The sequence below is a fragment of the Osmerus mordax genome, chromosome 27 (assembly GCF_038355195.1).
Source record: "Osmerus mordax isolate fOsmMor3 chromosome 27, fOsmMor3.pri, whole genome shotgun sequence".
Lineage (NCBI taxonomy): Eukaryota > Metazoa > Chordata > Actinopteri > Osmeriformes > Osmeridae > Osmerus > Osmerus mordax.
Window position 1 is genome coordinate 2,321,861 of NC_090076.1, and position 15,434 is coordinate 2,337,294.

Below are 15,434 nucleotides of genomic sequence, written 5' to 3' on the forward strand. Positions count from 1 at the left end.
TTGATAAAAACGAAAGACACGCATGGAAAAAATATTGCATATTAACTTGGATATTAACTTGGAACCAGAATCCTATAGGATACGGTGCGCCACCACACAAAGGATCTGAGGTTGCTACGAGGTACTGCTTGGCCAGGACACTAACCTTCTACACTAACGGATTCAAATAAATAGGTCATTATCAAGCTCAACCGAAGCCTGATAACGACCCATTCATTTGAATCAGGTGTGTTGGAGCAGGGAAATATTTAAAACATGCAGGCTAGGGGGGCATAAGGACCAGGATTGAGATGTCCCTTTTGGGGGTATTTCACACTGTTCCTTAAGGTCTTCGAATAGGGTATGTAACATTGTTTGGGCTGAAAATGGCCCGGGTGCTGTTCCATGCCCCCTTGTGCTTCCTGTGAAATTGTCCCAGGAATAAACGCTAGGTTTTCTCCTTTTATGGTATGCTCATGAATATATAGATGAGCTGCGTGCTGATTGGTTGGTTTTCAACGAGTGAAGCTGCGGAACAAAAACGCAACACGGCCAACAACACTCACTGAAACATCGAAGGTGGAGACTTGAAATAAAAACGTGCAAATAAATCTATTGTGTCTACACAACACTGTTTTCAACAGATTGACTAGATATCCTTTGAAATGATAACATTAGTTGTTTCCCCTTCTGTTGTCGAAGCAAACGGGAACGACTTAAGGCCGCAATATGCTTCTCCGACTCCGTTTACGGATGGGCGGGCTTAAGTATACGGACGGATACGGATGGATAGACTGCGTTTATGGTTCTCCGTAGGCTGTGGGTGCTGAAAACAATTCACTGCCAGAAGAGTAGGTGGCGCAACGTTTTTTTGTCAAACGACCTTAGAGAAACCGTCTTTGTGTGCAAGTCGTCGTCGAGTGTTTATTTACCTAGGTTATCGAGAAGTCGGAGCAAATTTACAAATTAGCCGTTTCATCAATAAAATACTCTTTTCAGCAACTACACTGCCCATTTCTTGTCACTTTTTAATTCAGATGCTGATTTACATGTACTGTTTAGCTGAAATATGAATTGTGCAAACTTGCAGCAATGGTGGTCAAAGGATTCTGTTTGTCCTGTTGATCACGGCAACCCCGCCCCGCCCCCGACGCAAGTGGTTCTTAATACTGACCAATCCCAGCCAAGGGGGTCTCCGTAACTATCCGAAATTACGACGGATAGTTAGAAAATTCAGGAGGTGCACGTCGAGCTCTCCGGCCTCGGAGAGAGGGCGTTCCCCATAGAGGAGGGCGTTCCCATGTGTCCGTTTTTTGGAAAACGGAGAAGCATATATCGGCCTTTAGGTGGGTAACGTTACAGTTTAGCAACCAAACTATATCGTGATTCAACTCAGCTTCAGTTAGCTAGATATCTTGCTGAAAAACAAAATGAAAAATAACCTGACAAAGATCTGGACAAACATGCATCGTGAATTGTAGATTTACATGACATGGGTTATTTATTCGAATGAAACAGTCAGGAACATGAAATAACGTGTTAGTCCCATTGCCAATAAACTAAGCTAAATCATCACACATTCTACCTATGCTCTTGCATTAGCAAGCTAAACTAGTTTACATGCCTACATTCTAGGTGTTTTCGCTATCTAGCTGTTCTTGCATTTCTTGCAAATCAGCGTTAATAAAATGCAAATGAGCTAGAGTCTAGCTAACATTGACTCGACGGGCATGGCTGATGTTTGTCTATACCGTAGCGTAGAAGATCCGTGTGCAGTTCGACCCTCAATTACACATTTGCTCGAACCATTTCACCAAGGACTGTTTTGAAAATCTGAGACAATGTAAAGTAGGATTTGCTATGAAGCTGTTCCTGAAAAGAGGTGCGTTCCGACCTTATGTTCATCACAACCGCAAACTGTAGTATGATTTTGTCGGTAAGCAAACAGCAACAGCGGCTTAGCAAATCCTTCTTTAAATTGTCCAAGGTTTTCATTCAAAACTGTCTTTGGTGAAATGGTTCGAGCAAATGAATAAATGAGTGTCGAACTTCACAGGGATCTTCTCATAGAAAAACATCAGCCCTGCCCGTCGAGTGTTTGGTTCCTTAGGAAGACTCTGAAAAGTGTCAGCATTCCCAGTACAGCCTGGAACACTGCATTTACGATGGTCCATTTTCAATATACTTTAAAAACTTTCAAACTCTCTCCTTTGTTGTTCGCGTGGAAGTACACAGAGCAGCGCGCAGCTAAACTAGTGTTTGAGATCCTGGGCCAGAACACCAGCGGGCTGGTCTGTATGTAAATGATAGGGCTTGACAAGGGATATTTTTCGAAACCGATTGTTTTACAGCTGCAGTTTCAAGTTCTGAGATTTTGATAGGAAAGAGGTGTCAATGGACTTTGAGGTTCACTGTATGTCCATTTTACCCACCGAACTGTCATTATTCAACTATGACAAGGTAAAATCGGTTTTGCAATCAATGACCCCTTTTAATGTATAGTCCACTCAAGTCAAGTTACCTTCAAGATTCCAAGCATTTCAATGCTTACACAGCTCTTTCACCACCTCAAGAATAAGCTTACATTTCCTTTAGCTTTCTAAGATGTTGTAGAAAACTAATTTACTCATATGTAGTAACTCACTTGACTCATTAATATCTCTATTTCAGAAATGCATTTATTTTTGTATCCGCTTTCCAAAATGTACTTCATTTTACCATTACAATTATTGTAGAGGCAAATGTTATAACATAAGAATTGCGCTTACCTGTCTACTCAAATGGCTATGTAGTGAAGCAAATACATGCTGTACATATACATATTATTTATGTTATGACCGTCTGAATTACATACTTTTGCAAGGGATCCCTTGTGACATCTGATAGAAAACCGAATCGCAGCCTTGAAAGGCAGGGACAAAATGGCCAAATGCGCATCCAGCAGCAATTTAATAAAAACAGGAGGAAAATGGGAAAATCCCGGTGTGATTTAATACAAAAAAGTTTAAAAAAAAGTATCCTCTGGGTGATAAAACACAGACACATCTAGGATAAGTCAAGAAAGCCGGATCCTGGATTTTGATTGAGTGCAAAGGTATATTAATTTTTACTATTCACTGCATTAAAATGACCGGTGCTCTGCGCTTCCAACACAAAAACAATCACACCCTGTGTGAAGGTGTGAAACTGTTTACAATCTTTCAAGTGGGATTTCTCTGCTAGAGCATTCCAGGTTTACCAACATTCAGATTTTTTATTTCAATGTATGACAAATCATTTGAAAGATTACGATCTGCATTTAAAACTGAGGAATGACCTTGGCTGACTTAAGCACCTTTTTATGTTCTGTAATATTCAACAGAGACAGGCGAATAACTGTATAGTATGATTTGGTCATGTCAGACCAGGGGGGGGGGGGGGGCGGGGGGGGGGTTTATTTATTTACAGCGCACAGTCCAAGTATTGCAAAAATGAGAGAAGTGTATTAGTTTGGAACTTCTAAGCTAGAAGCTACGATCTCTGCTTGCTCTCCCGTGTATCCAGCCCTCAAATGTTTGCTCCCTGAACAATAAATTGGACTGTGGCTTGTGTGTTTACATCAACACAAAATGGTGCAAAAACTCTATGCTAGTTTCTAATTGGGCTTTTGCTCATCGCTGGTGGAGCTTATGACTGTTGTGTTCACACTCGTAGTTCGTTTCTCTTGAGTCTTGGATCTCTTGGTCCGGACCAAAAAAATAAAATGTGTCTGTAGCCTACATTTAGTCCTGCTACTGACAAGCTGACCCGCTAACCCAAAACTCCCTTTGCCGGGTCGCTACACTACTTTTGACTGGAGACATCGAAGTGATTGTCAGCTGACAAAATGTTGATAATATCGGGCTACGCATTCATAAACTAACTGCAGTCTAACCTGCAACTTGTGTAACATCCTTTATGATAAATTAGATTTTACTGAATGATTGAAGGGCTAAACAACAAACGCTCTAATGAAATAATCACTGACTAACAACACAGACATAAATGACAGATTGACAAAGGAACGTTCATTTTCCAACTGTGCCTTTGCTCGGTGCAAGAAGCGCCATCTAGCGACAATATGTGTCAGTAACATCGTCCCTGTCTCAAGACTCGGGTCATTTGACACCTGCGCTATATGTAGGAAAAACCTTATAGCGCCGGTAGGGGTCAAATTGACCCATTAACTTCCTCTGGAGATTTTTTTGTTGAAGTACAAGCCTTGTACAAGCCTTTGACCCGTGCAACAACCACCATCTAGCGATCATTACATGTCAGTAACAATGTCCCTGACTGTTGACATGTGGGTCAATTTATAAGTTATAAGCGTTATAAGTAGGGGAAATGGATTGGCGCTTCTAGTGTTAATTTAGTAAGTGTCCCAAAATAGCTCAAGCTCCATGCTACATTAAAACAATTTATGTAATCTACTGTATAATTTAAGGTGGTCTCCCTGAGGATTTCCTGAGCTCGTTGGAGAAGGACGTAGAGGACAAGCTGAAGATCACCCTGAAGTACCCCCACTACTTTCCCACCATGAAGAAGTGCTTTGTTCCAGAGACCCGCAAAAAGTTGGAAGAGGCCTTCAACTCTCGCTGCAAAGAGGTGAGGTGGGTTAGAGGCAAAATTCACAAAAAGTATTAGGGCCCTTAGTTTGGGTTGGCTTTTTGTTTTGTATTTTATTGACTAAAACAGGTATTTTGAACGCTAAACTTTAGTTTGGGTTTTTATTGAAACATGCACAACAAACACAAAGAAAATAGTTTTTGTTCCCCCTACATGGTTAACACTAGAAGCTGGGGTCATTTGACCCCAGTGAAGAGAGAATATTATTTTATTTTCGCACTCGATCAAATTCCAGGACCCTGCTTTCTTGACTTTTCCTAGATATGTATGTGTGTTTTATCACCCAGTATTTTTTTATGTTCAAAATCACACAGTGAAAGCTAATTTAAGGCTATTTTGCTCATGTTTTGGTTTATTTGCGCACTCAGACATTTGTGACACGCTGTGGTGAAAATGAGCTGTTGTCGGTATTCTGTACTTTACTAGCCGCAAATCCTGTCTGAAGGCGTGAAAAGGTCTATAATCTTTCAAGGGGGATTTCTCTGCTAGAGCATTCCAGGTTTACCAACATTCAGATATGCGTATCTACTTCAACAAAACATTATTTGAAAGCTTACAATCTGCACTTTCATCATCTGTAAAAAACTGAGAAATGACCTTGGCCGACAACTGCCGGAGCATTTCACATGGTTTAAGATAATAAGATAAGATATGTCTAGCAAAATATTTTTAGTTTATACATATATATATATACAAATGTAAGTGAATTCTATGAAGTGCATTAGCTTCACATGGGCGTTTGTGTGTTGACTGCCAAGCACATGTCTTATGTCATGACATAGCGGGAACAGTAATTGTAATCGTAAAATTCTAATATGTTTTGTAAAGCGTATAATAATAACATAAATTAATTTAGCATATTCACACGAGCGAAACTAATCTTATTATATTACTTTGGTAGTTTGCAACTATTTTGCAAATGTAGGCTCAACCATTTATGAATATAATAAGGTAGGCCTAATAAAATGAGATGACGGCATGAATCTGGCCGCAATGAATGCCCATATATTGTACAAAAAGTGTGTGAAAGTAACAATAAGATAAATGAAATTTACTCTTAAGCTGTAAGTATATATCAGAATTGAATGCTTGGAATGTTGGGTAACTGGATTTGAGTAAGCTAGACAACATTTGAAAGTAAATGTAACATCAAGTAAGCCTATAGCGTAGAATTTCCAAACAAATTACACATGGCTCCAATTTTTGCAATACTTGGACCGTGTCCTGACAATAAATGAAGAACATTACATGTTTTGCCAGTATAACTGGATCTACAGACCATTGAAGTTTTTTGATATCCCTGTGTGTTTATACTTTTGACTGGGGGAAAACAACGTGATCTTTTCATCCGATAATAATTGATAATAATGGGCTACTATAGACCAACTGCAGTCTAACCCGCAACATGTTTGACATTCTTTAGCCAATAAATTACCTTTTGCAGAATGATTGATGGGCTATACAACAAACGCTCACTGACTAACAACACGGAAATAAATGACAGGTTGACGAAGGCACGTTCATTTTCCAACTGTGCCTTTGCTCGGTGCAAGAAGCGCCATCTAGCGACCAATATATGTCAGTAACATCGTCCCTGTCTCAAGACTTGGGTCATTTGACACCTGCACTATATGTAGGAAAAACCTTACAGCGCCTGTAGGGGTCAAATTGACTAATTAACTTCCTCTGGTGATTTTTTTTTGCTGAAGTACAAGCCTAAACTACAAGCAGTTCATGATTTGAACCTAGATGCCAAGTGTAGTGGCTGGCTAGTGTAACTAATCTGACATTTGTGGGGAAAGATTTAAAGGGGTGATTGACTGTTTTTTTTAGGTATTTCACACTGTACCCTATGTCTACGAATAGGGTATGTAACTTTGGTTGGGCTGAAAATGGCCTGGGTGCTGTTCTATGCCCCCTGATGCTTCCAGTGAATTTGTCCTGGGAAAAAACGCTAGGTTTTGTCCTTTTATGGTATGCTCATGAATATATAGATGAGCTGCGCGCTGATTGGTTGGTCTACAACGAGTGAAGCTGCGGAGCAAAGACGCAACACGGCCAACAGCACTCACTGAAACATCGAAGGTGGAGACTTGAAATAAAAACGTGCAAATAAATCTATTGTGTCTACACAACACTGTTTTCAACAGATTGACTAGATATCATTTGAAATGATTACATTGGTTGTTTCCACTTCTGTTGTCAAAGCCAACAGGATCGACTTAGGTGAGTAACGTTAGCACTACAGCTTAGCAAACAAAGTATCGTGATTCAACTCAGCTTCAGTTAGCTCTAGCTATCTTGCTGAAAAATAGATCTGGACAAACATGCATCTTGGATTGTAGATTTACATGACGACACAGGTTATTTATTTGAATGAAACACAGTCAGGAAAATGAAATAACGTTAGCCCCATTGCCAGTAAACGAAATCATCACACATTCTACAGATGCTAGATACAGGATACGTTGGCATTGCTAATAACTGTTAGCGACAACATCATACTACAGCTTGAAGCTGTGATGAACATAAGGTCGGAACAGCACCTCTTTTCAGCAATGGCTTCACAGCAAATCCTGCTTTACATTGTCCCAGGTTTTCAAAACTGTCCTCGGTGAAATGGTTCGGGAAAATGTGTAATTGAGGGTCGAACTGCACAGGGATCTTCTCATAGACAAACATCACAGACCGTCGAGTGTTTGGTTCCTTGGGAAGACTCTGAAAAGTTTCAGCATTCCCTGTACAGGCTGGCACACTACATTTATGACCGTAGTCCATTTTCAATATCTTTGAAAAACGTTCTTCTTTGTAATTCCGTGGAAGTACACAGAGCAGCGCGCAGCAAATTTTGGGGCGTGACAAAGGTACAGACCAGAGCCAAAAAAAAGTGGAGCCTTAAAAAAAAAATTGGGAAAAAGACTACCGTTTTACAGCTACATTTTTTAATTGTGAGATTTGCATAGGAAAGAGGTGTCAATGGACTTTGGGGTTCACTGTATGTCCATTTTACCCACTGAACTGTCGTTATTCAACTGACAAGGTAAATTCGGTTCTGCAATCAATGACCCCTTTAAAGAAAGACCAGCAATTGCTCTTGGTTTTCTCTTGGCAGCAAACCATTGACTGATTTGACTGTGCTTTCCATACACTATACCATTGCTATTAAACTGATTAATGACAGAAACAATAACTTGAAAAAACCTTACTGTTGTCCTTGACAAGCTGGTGCTTGTGCCAGCTAGTGCCAAGCTTGCAACCAGGTTGGATTTTCATTAACTTGTATCTAGGACAAAGATAACCAGTCAGACAAAATTGCATTTGGTCAGCAATTGGGCAACATTCCAGAGCTATAACCAGGTAACAACCGTAGATACTAGCTTGCCACATTTATATATAAATTACACTTTTTATACAAATTACAACAAATTACACTGATTTAGGATGCTGGGACGGGGGAATATTTAGTTAAAATAGCTGCAAAAGAGTCTGCACCAACTCAGTGTGGCACAGAGCTGCTAATATCTGACAGCGCTGTTATTCCAATAGCCCAGCAAATAGACTATATTTGTACACTTGAAAAGCACCAATGTCCTCCAAGGATCAGTGTATTTGCAGAAGACTTTCTGAGTTATGGTGTGTAGCTGTTACTCTGGGGGGAGACATTGAAGTTATGTCCTAGTACTGTAGATTTCTTGAGGTAAGCAAGTCAATTTTGTTGACAAAACAATCTGCTAGCTTGTATTTAAATGACCTGTAACTGGGTACAGCAATATCTGAGTCTTCAAATGAATGGATTCCAACCTTCCTTATTTCTGTCATTTTTTTATTAGGAGAACTCAGCCATCTTAAAGGAACTGGTACAGCTGAGAGCCGAAAAAAGTGCCCTGCTTGGCTTCAGCAGCCATGCTGACTTTGTCCTGGAGATGAACATGGCAAAGTCTGGCAACAAGGTGGACACTTTCCTAGGTGGGTATTTCTGATTAGAGAAAATTAACTTAAATTATTAGAACATTTTATAAACTTGGGGAACAGCTACAGCAGGGGAGTCAGGTGGCTGAGCGGTTAGGGAAGCGGGCTAGTAATCAGAAGGTTGCCAGTTCGATTCCCGGCCGTGTCAAATGACGTTGTGTCCTTGGGCAAGGCACTTCACTCTACTTGCCTCGGGGGGAATGTCCCTGTACTTACTAAGTAAGTCGCTCTGGATAACAGCGTCTGCTAAATGACTAAATGTAAATGTAAAATGTAATGTACAGCAGTTATTTACATTTAGTCAATGGACAAACATAGTTGCTAAATGTATGTTTGAATAGGTTCTTAGTACACACATCTGAAATTGTTATTATTGTTTTAAGTTACAATTTTTTTGTTGTTGTTGTTTGATTAGTCAAGTCTTCAACTGGTATGTTTTTTAGAGGAGCTGGCCCATAAGCTGAAACCCCTTGGCGAGGAGGAGAGGGCAGTGATCCTAAAACTAAAGGAAAAGGAGTGTCTGAAGAGAGGCCGGCCCTTCAATGGGGAACTGTATGCCTGGGACACACGGTATTACATGACCCAGGTAAAGAACTAAATTGCCAACTGATGCAAACAAAGGGAAATATTTTGCTCCCACTCTGCTCCATTTTCTCTGCTCAATTTTGCTCCATCTGCAAAGTTTGCCTAGGCTTGTCATGGGTGTTTGGGTGCCCATTAGAGTCGTGCTGCTCCTCCACCCAAATGGCCTCTTCATCAGCGATTGCTTTACAGAACGTAATTTACAAAATCACAATTTGAATAAAGATCATCAGTCAACAACCAGGGCATCATTCAGCACAGGTAAATAGGGACCATTTGGGCAAAATGTTGTTTACTGCTTGGTAAGTAAATACCCATAGATGTCATTGTCAGTGGGGGATGTTGAGCTTGTCCTTAAATATATATTTTTTTTTAATGGTGAACTTCCATCTTGGTCAATAACTTTTATAAGCATTTCAAAACCAAAAACTTGTGATAGACGTTGTCTTCCGTAGGAACTCCCTAAGAGTACCATCACACAGGGGCCTGGGTTTGAATCTGACAAAGGCCATTTCCTGCATGTCTCTGTTTTTTCTCTGCACATAATTGTGCAGAGAATCATTCAAATCATTCAAGCCTTCGGCGAGAGCACAAGTTCTTTCACATATATATCATTTTTCTTCTTTCTTTTCCCACCCCTAAGCATCCCTCAATATTTGGGCTACATAGACAATGTCGGTGTCAAAAGGTTCATTTTGTTAGCGATTGCGTTGCTTGTATTTTTATTTACGTTCCGTTGCACAGTTTAGGATGAAATTAAGGTTTTGTGCCAAAAAGTGCCTTGTGTCAACAAAGGGAACTCAGTGCTAACGTCACAACGTCAGCACACGTTAGCAGCAAAAAAAATGCTTTTAAATCTATGTAATCTTTATAAATTATAAGTATGCATTTTTATATAAAATATACTGAAATATCAGTTGTAAAGATTTCATTAAAAAACGGACCCCTCTGCAACCGAAGCAAGCAAGCACACCCTACAATTTCCCAAGAAATACCCTCTCTAGTTTATATTGTGTAGTTGTTGCCAATTTATTGAATCCATGGATTACTTTCTTCAAGATATGGCATAAACATTTCAAAAGGCTTGTATGCAAAGTTTAGCGCCCTTGGTGTGCAAAGTGCATTACTTCTGCATTGCATCTTATATTTAAACCTTTCCTGCCTAAACCAAAATGCAGAAAATTCAATTTGCTGTTGGAATATGATATTGATATGCATATTCATATTTATAAATGTGTATATTAAATCATACACCATAACTGTTTATAGTATACCATATTGAAGAGAAGAACTAGGGTTTTTGTAATGATATAAATAAATAAATACATATATGATTACTTAAGGAAAATCAAAATGTATCAAGGAGATTTCAGGAAGCCATTTTTTTTTTCTTTTACAAAAATCTTCTCTGTTTCACCATACTTCATCAGACAACTTCATTTTCAACCACTTTAATTACAAGATAGAGGAAAAATTAGAGCATATGAAACTAGAGAGGGTACAATTTCTGGGGAAATTGTAGGGTGTGCTTGCTTGCGTCGGTTGCAGATGGGTCCGTCCCCTTAAGTTTTTCCCTTCTAGTGATATTTTCAAGCATTTAGCTCATACTCATATTGCATAATTCATTAAGAACCCCCTTTGAAACAAGCTGATCCCCCTTTGAAACAAGCTATTGTAACAACGTTGTCACCGGCAGTATTTCAGATGGAATCGCGATTCAAACAGTACCATCTGCTAACTGAAAATATGCCCCCAAAAACTTAAATAAGCTTGACATTTATTTAGGGGGAAATGGCTAAAGCGTCGGAAATGAGAATGTTTCTTTTGACATAAAGTTTAGGCTGTGGCATTGAAGACAGCAACGCACCACACAAGCTTGAGTTTGAATACATTGTGACATTACTTACTGTACTTGCGAGTCTTGATTTGCTTAAATGTACATGTGCTGCTAGTACACCACGGCACGATAAGATACTCGCTGTGCAACAGCACATCTATGTACGTTGTATCCATGCGTCGTTGCTAACGTGTGCTGACTTTGTGACGTAGGCTAGCACTGAGTTCAACTTGTTGACACAAGGCACTTTTTTCCACAAAGACTTAATTTCAGCCTAAACCATGCAACGGAACGTAAATAAAAATACAAGCAACTCAATCGCTACTGAGACGAAACTTTTGACACCGACGTTGTCTATGTAGTCCAAATATTGACGGATCCTTAGGGGGGCAAAAATAAATAATAATAATAATATATATGTGAGAGAACACTGGTTGTGCTCGCCGAAGGAATGAGCACACCCAATAAACATAAATCTGTGGGCAATGTAGAACAGAAGACAGATTAGAAATATCATATTTTGCTTAAGTTATGATGACTCTAGTGATTAGTGGAAACATTTGAAAAAAAGTAGATAACGCTATGGCTGAATACTTTCTTCTACAATCGCCAAATTGGCTAAACAAGGTATATACATTTAGCTTGAAGTGTAATTTTTTTTTTTTACAGAAATATGCTGAAATCGAGGCTAAACAGTGTTACTACTGTCGTGGCTGCCTGTCACGAATGGCGAAACCGGGTCACGGGTTCTTTCCTGTAATAACTTGCGTTACTCCAAACAAATTCTTTGTGACTAAAAAGTTTAGACTTTCAATTGACAATATTGACAACACATATCAAGAAACTTGTCTTTACTCATAATATCGTCTCTGATTTCAATTTGAAGTGGTAAATCTAACACTGTAGGCAATCTCCCATGGCAGTGTTTCCCACACATAGACTAATTTGTGGCGGTGCGCCACAGAATCAACACCGCCCGCCACATATTGCGTTTCGTTATTATTATTTTTATATTATCGATATTTAAAACACGCAGCATATTCGTTCAGCTGCATTTCCTTTCCCTGCTCTCCCTCCGTCTCTCTATCACTCACGTGTCTCTCACATACACACACACAGTCAGAACGTCAGCACAAGTTAGCAACGACACTATGCGATATCAGCGAGCCTTCAGCATTAGTACCGTAGCTAAAAGTCTAGGAAAGTTGAGGTTACTTTTCCCTGGGTACCTACGAACATGTCTTAATCTGCTAGAAAAGTGGGTTCCCCATTGTTCTTTTAGTGAGCTGTCTCACGAGCCCTGCTTACCCGGCGTCATGGAGCCAACCAGCTAAATAGTTATTTAGCACTAGCGTTGCTACCTGCATATATGCAGAAATTGTTTACAATATTTTCAGGCTTCAACCAGTGCTGCTCAAGCAGAAAGACAGGGTCAGGGAGAGAAAGAGATAGATTTGTTAGGCATTGAAGAAAGAGTAGGAGAGGAAGACAGTATCCAACATGCTGCTGTGAGAGAGCCAGCTGAACATATATATGAGCTGAATACATATTGAATAAAAAATATTTAAAAAGTTCTGTGTAATGATCTGTGTAACGACACTCACCATCTCTAATGTCCGATCAAACCCCTCTCTTATGTTCCCTTTTGTCCTCAACCCCCAGTTCACCCCTTCTACTCTGAGCCACAGCCCTCTTCTCTGGCTTGTGTTCTATGGGTTTCTCCTTCTAAACTTTGGCATGACCCCTATTCTTCTCCCCAAATGAACATAGATATGACGGCCCTGGGTTTGAGTTACTTCGGACACAAGCACACACCACAGTCCCCCATAATGCTGACTCACCCTGGCCCTCCTTTCTCCTTCGAGAACATTCTATCTTCCTTTGGCACCATATCTGCTGTTGTCCTCTTCTCAACCTTCCAAACCCCCTGCTTCCACATTCCTTACTGAGACTAGTTCAAGACATGTTTCTGCTGTGTAGACCATACAGCTCAGACCTAGGCTTTTCTCCTGAGTACCCCTGGATACCACACATATGCCTGCCACCCTGCCCAATAATCAATAAACTACGACAAGCACTAGTGCAACATTCACAACAAATGTTGTTAATTTACATAAACGTTTCTCTATCGCAACAATCAGCAGGCAAGACTAGGCTAATTTAAGTTTAATGTGCTGGCTATAATTTATTATCATAGTCATTAAGTCAACACACAAGCTTGCCAGTCATGCTACAGTTTCATTAAACAAATTAACTTTTAATTTACAGTATTAGATGCTAATATATGATGGTTTCTATACAGTGTCTTTAAGACTATAGTTGGCAACTCTCACTTCAGCTACGTTCATTTTGCTGTCCAATTCAATCCGTACATTTTTGTTCTATTAAGTACTAAACTATGTGACGCATGAAACTGCTATGTTTACACTGGCACACATGCCATATATCATTGGAAAGCTAAAATTAGTGTAATTCTATTGACTAGTACACAGTGCCTGTGATTCAGTCGGTGATTAAGATGTCAGTGAAACACACAAATACAGTTTAGTTGAACTATACGACTCAACGAAAAGTTGAGAAGGACAATTTTGAGTGAGGAACTGTCCTTCTGAACTGTTTATTTACTTTATTTATTTTTGGGTTATTTGGGGTTTTTTAGTGGAGAAACCTGTTACGACCCTCCCTGAACTTATATGGCTGAATGGTGTAATCCAATGTCTTGGGGCAAAATGAGGGTCTAACAACTATAGCCAACACAAAGCAGACAGGGAGTCAATAACCATGTGTTTATTTACAAAGAAGGCTTAACAGGAGAACAAGGGGACCATGAACGGTGCCAAAGAAAAGAAAACAATAAAAGTGCTAAATACCCTGCCTAACCCAAATAATGCCACCGTTCCTTGCCTACTTTGGTAACAGGGAGTTAGCTGCGTGATGGTAGTGTATTCCCATGGGCGGCTTACCTGTCCCCTCTCTCCTGTGAGCGATTGAACGAACCAAAATAAACCATAAAACGCAAACGACTTAGATTTAACAGACAAAGCTCGTAAGCTACTTCAAAAACACACGACAACGTTGCAACAGAACACGGATGGCTGGCTTCCCAACCGAGGACAGTTCCGGCTTTTTAAAAGGCAGCGGGGCAGACAGACGGGAACATGATTGGGCAGAAACCGGAGCGAACACGATGATCCTGGCCAATCGCGGACAGACACCTGCGGAGAACGAGAGAGGGGCAAACACAACAGGGGAGACAACACAAACCGCAAGGCCCTTTAGGCCGTAACACTCCCGCCCATAAAACGAAATGTTGTAGGGCCAATAGTAGGGCCAGAGTCTCTTGCTCTATCATAGAGTACCTAGACTGGGCCTGAGAATTTACGAGAAAAATAACAGACAGGGTGATCAATTCCATCTGCAGCTTCCTGGATCAATACTGCTCCGGCCCCCAGAGCACTTGCGTCCACCTCCAACTTGAAGGGCTTGCTAAAATTTGGGCCAGAGAGAACAGGAGAACTGCACAAAAGGGTTTTAACAGTGGCAAAGGCAGACTTGCATGCATCAGACCAGGCAAACATCATCGAGGGGCTCAGTAAATCGGTTAGCGGAGTGACAACGGTCGAAAACCCCGATAGTAACCCACCATTCCCAGAAAACTACGGAGGTCATCTGCACGTAGTAGGGGGTGGATATGCATCTATGGCAGAGACTTTTGCAGACACCAACCGCACTTGACCGCGGCCAACCTCATTACCCAGATAGGTGACAGTAGCCCTCCCAAAGTCACATTTGGCCAAGTTCAAGGTTAAATTGGCCTGAGCCAAGCGCTCAAACTGTTAGCAGTGTGCTGACATGCTCATCCCAACTCTGGGTGTAAACCACTAGGTCATCCAAATAGTACAGTACTGCACCTCCAACAGCACAATGTTAATAAGGCACTGGAAAGTCACCGTCACTATATGCCGAAGGGCATAACGGTGTACAGTAGAAAATTGTCTGGAGTAACGAAGGCAGACATCCCAATGGCCAGTCCGCTACTGCGGGGCTGTGCCACGGTGGTGGATTTTCAAGTCATATTTTAAATTCTCGTGCTGTCAGGGGGTGCTGCAGCACCCTCATCACCCCTAGTTCCCGTGGCCATGAGTATTCCCTCCACTGAAATCCAAAACTCAGCCAGTGTCTTGGCTGAGAACGCTGCTTTTAACGTTCGGTGGCTTGAAAGTTCAACTAATGCGTCCTCCTGGTTGGATGTCAGATGGTTTGCCGTACTTACAGTGAATGGAAAATCAAAAGGCTGATGGATTTTTTATTTGCATGCATTAATTTAACTACTATTTTTAACTTGTAAAAATGTTGGCTAAATATGCTATTTCAAATTGTTTTAAAAGGTTCCTTGATTTCTGGAAATCATCTCGCGACCCCC

General features: G+C 40.6%; 1 protein-coding gene across 1 annotated transcript in view; it reads left to right on the top strand.

The window, feature by feature from the left end:
* The window catches only part of thop1 (thimet oligopeptidase 1), a 74,377-nt gene that overhangs the window by 14,621 nt on the left and 44,322 nt on the right, over positions 1-15,434 (top strand). The window contains exons 6-8 of the mRNA XM_067230674.1: positions 4,442-4,602; positions 8,454-8,589; positions 9,036-9,178. Coding sequence (XP_067086775.1) covers positions 4,442-4,602; positions 8,454-8,589; positions 9,036-9,178 — 440 coding nt within the window. The remainder of the gene's footprint in view (positions 1-4,441; positions 4,603-8,453; positions 8,590-9,035; positions 9,179-15,434) is intronic.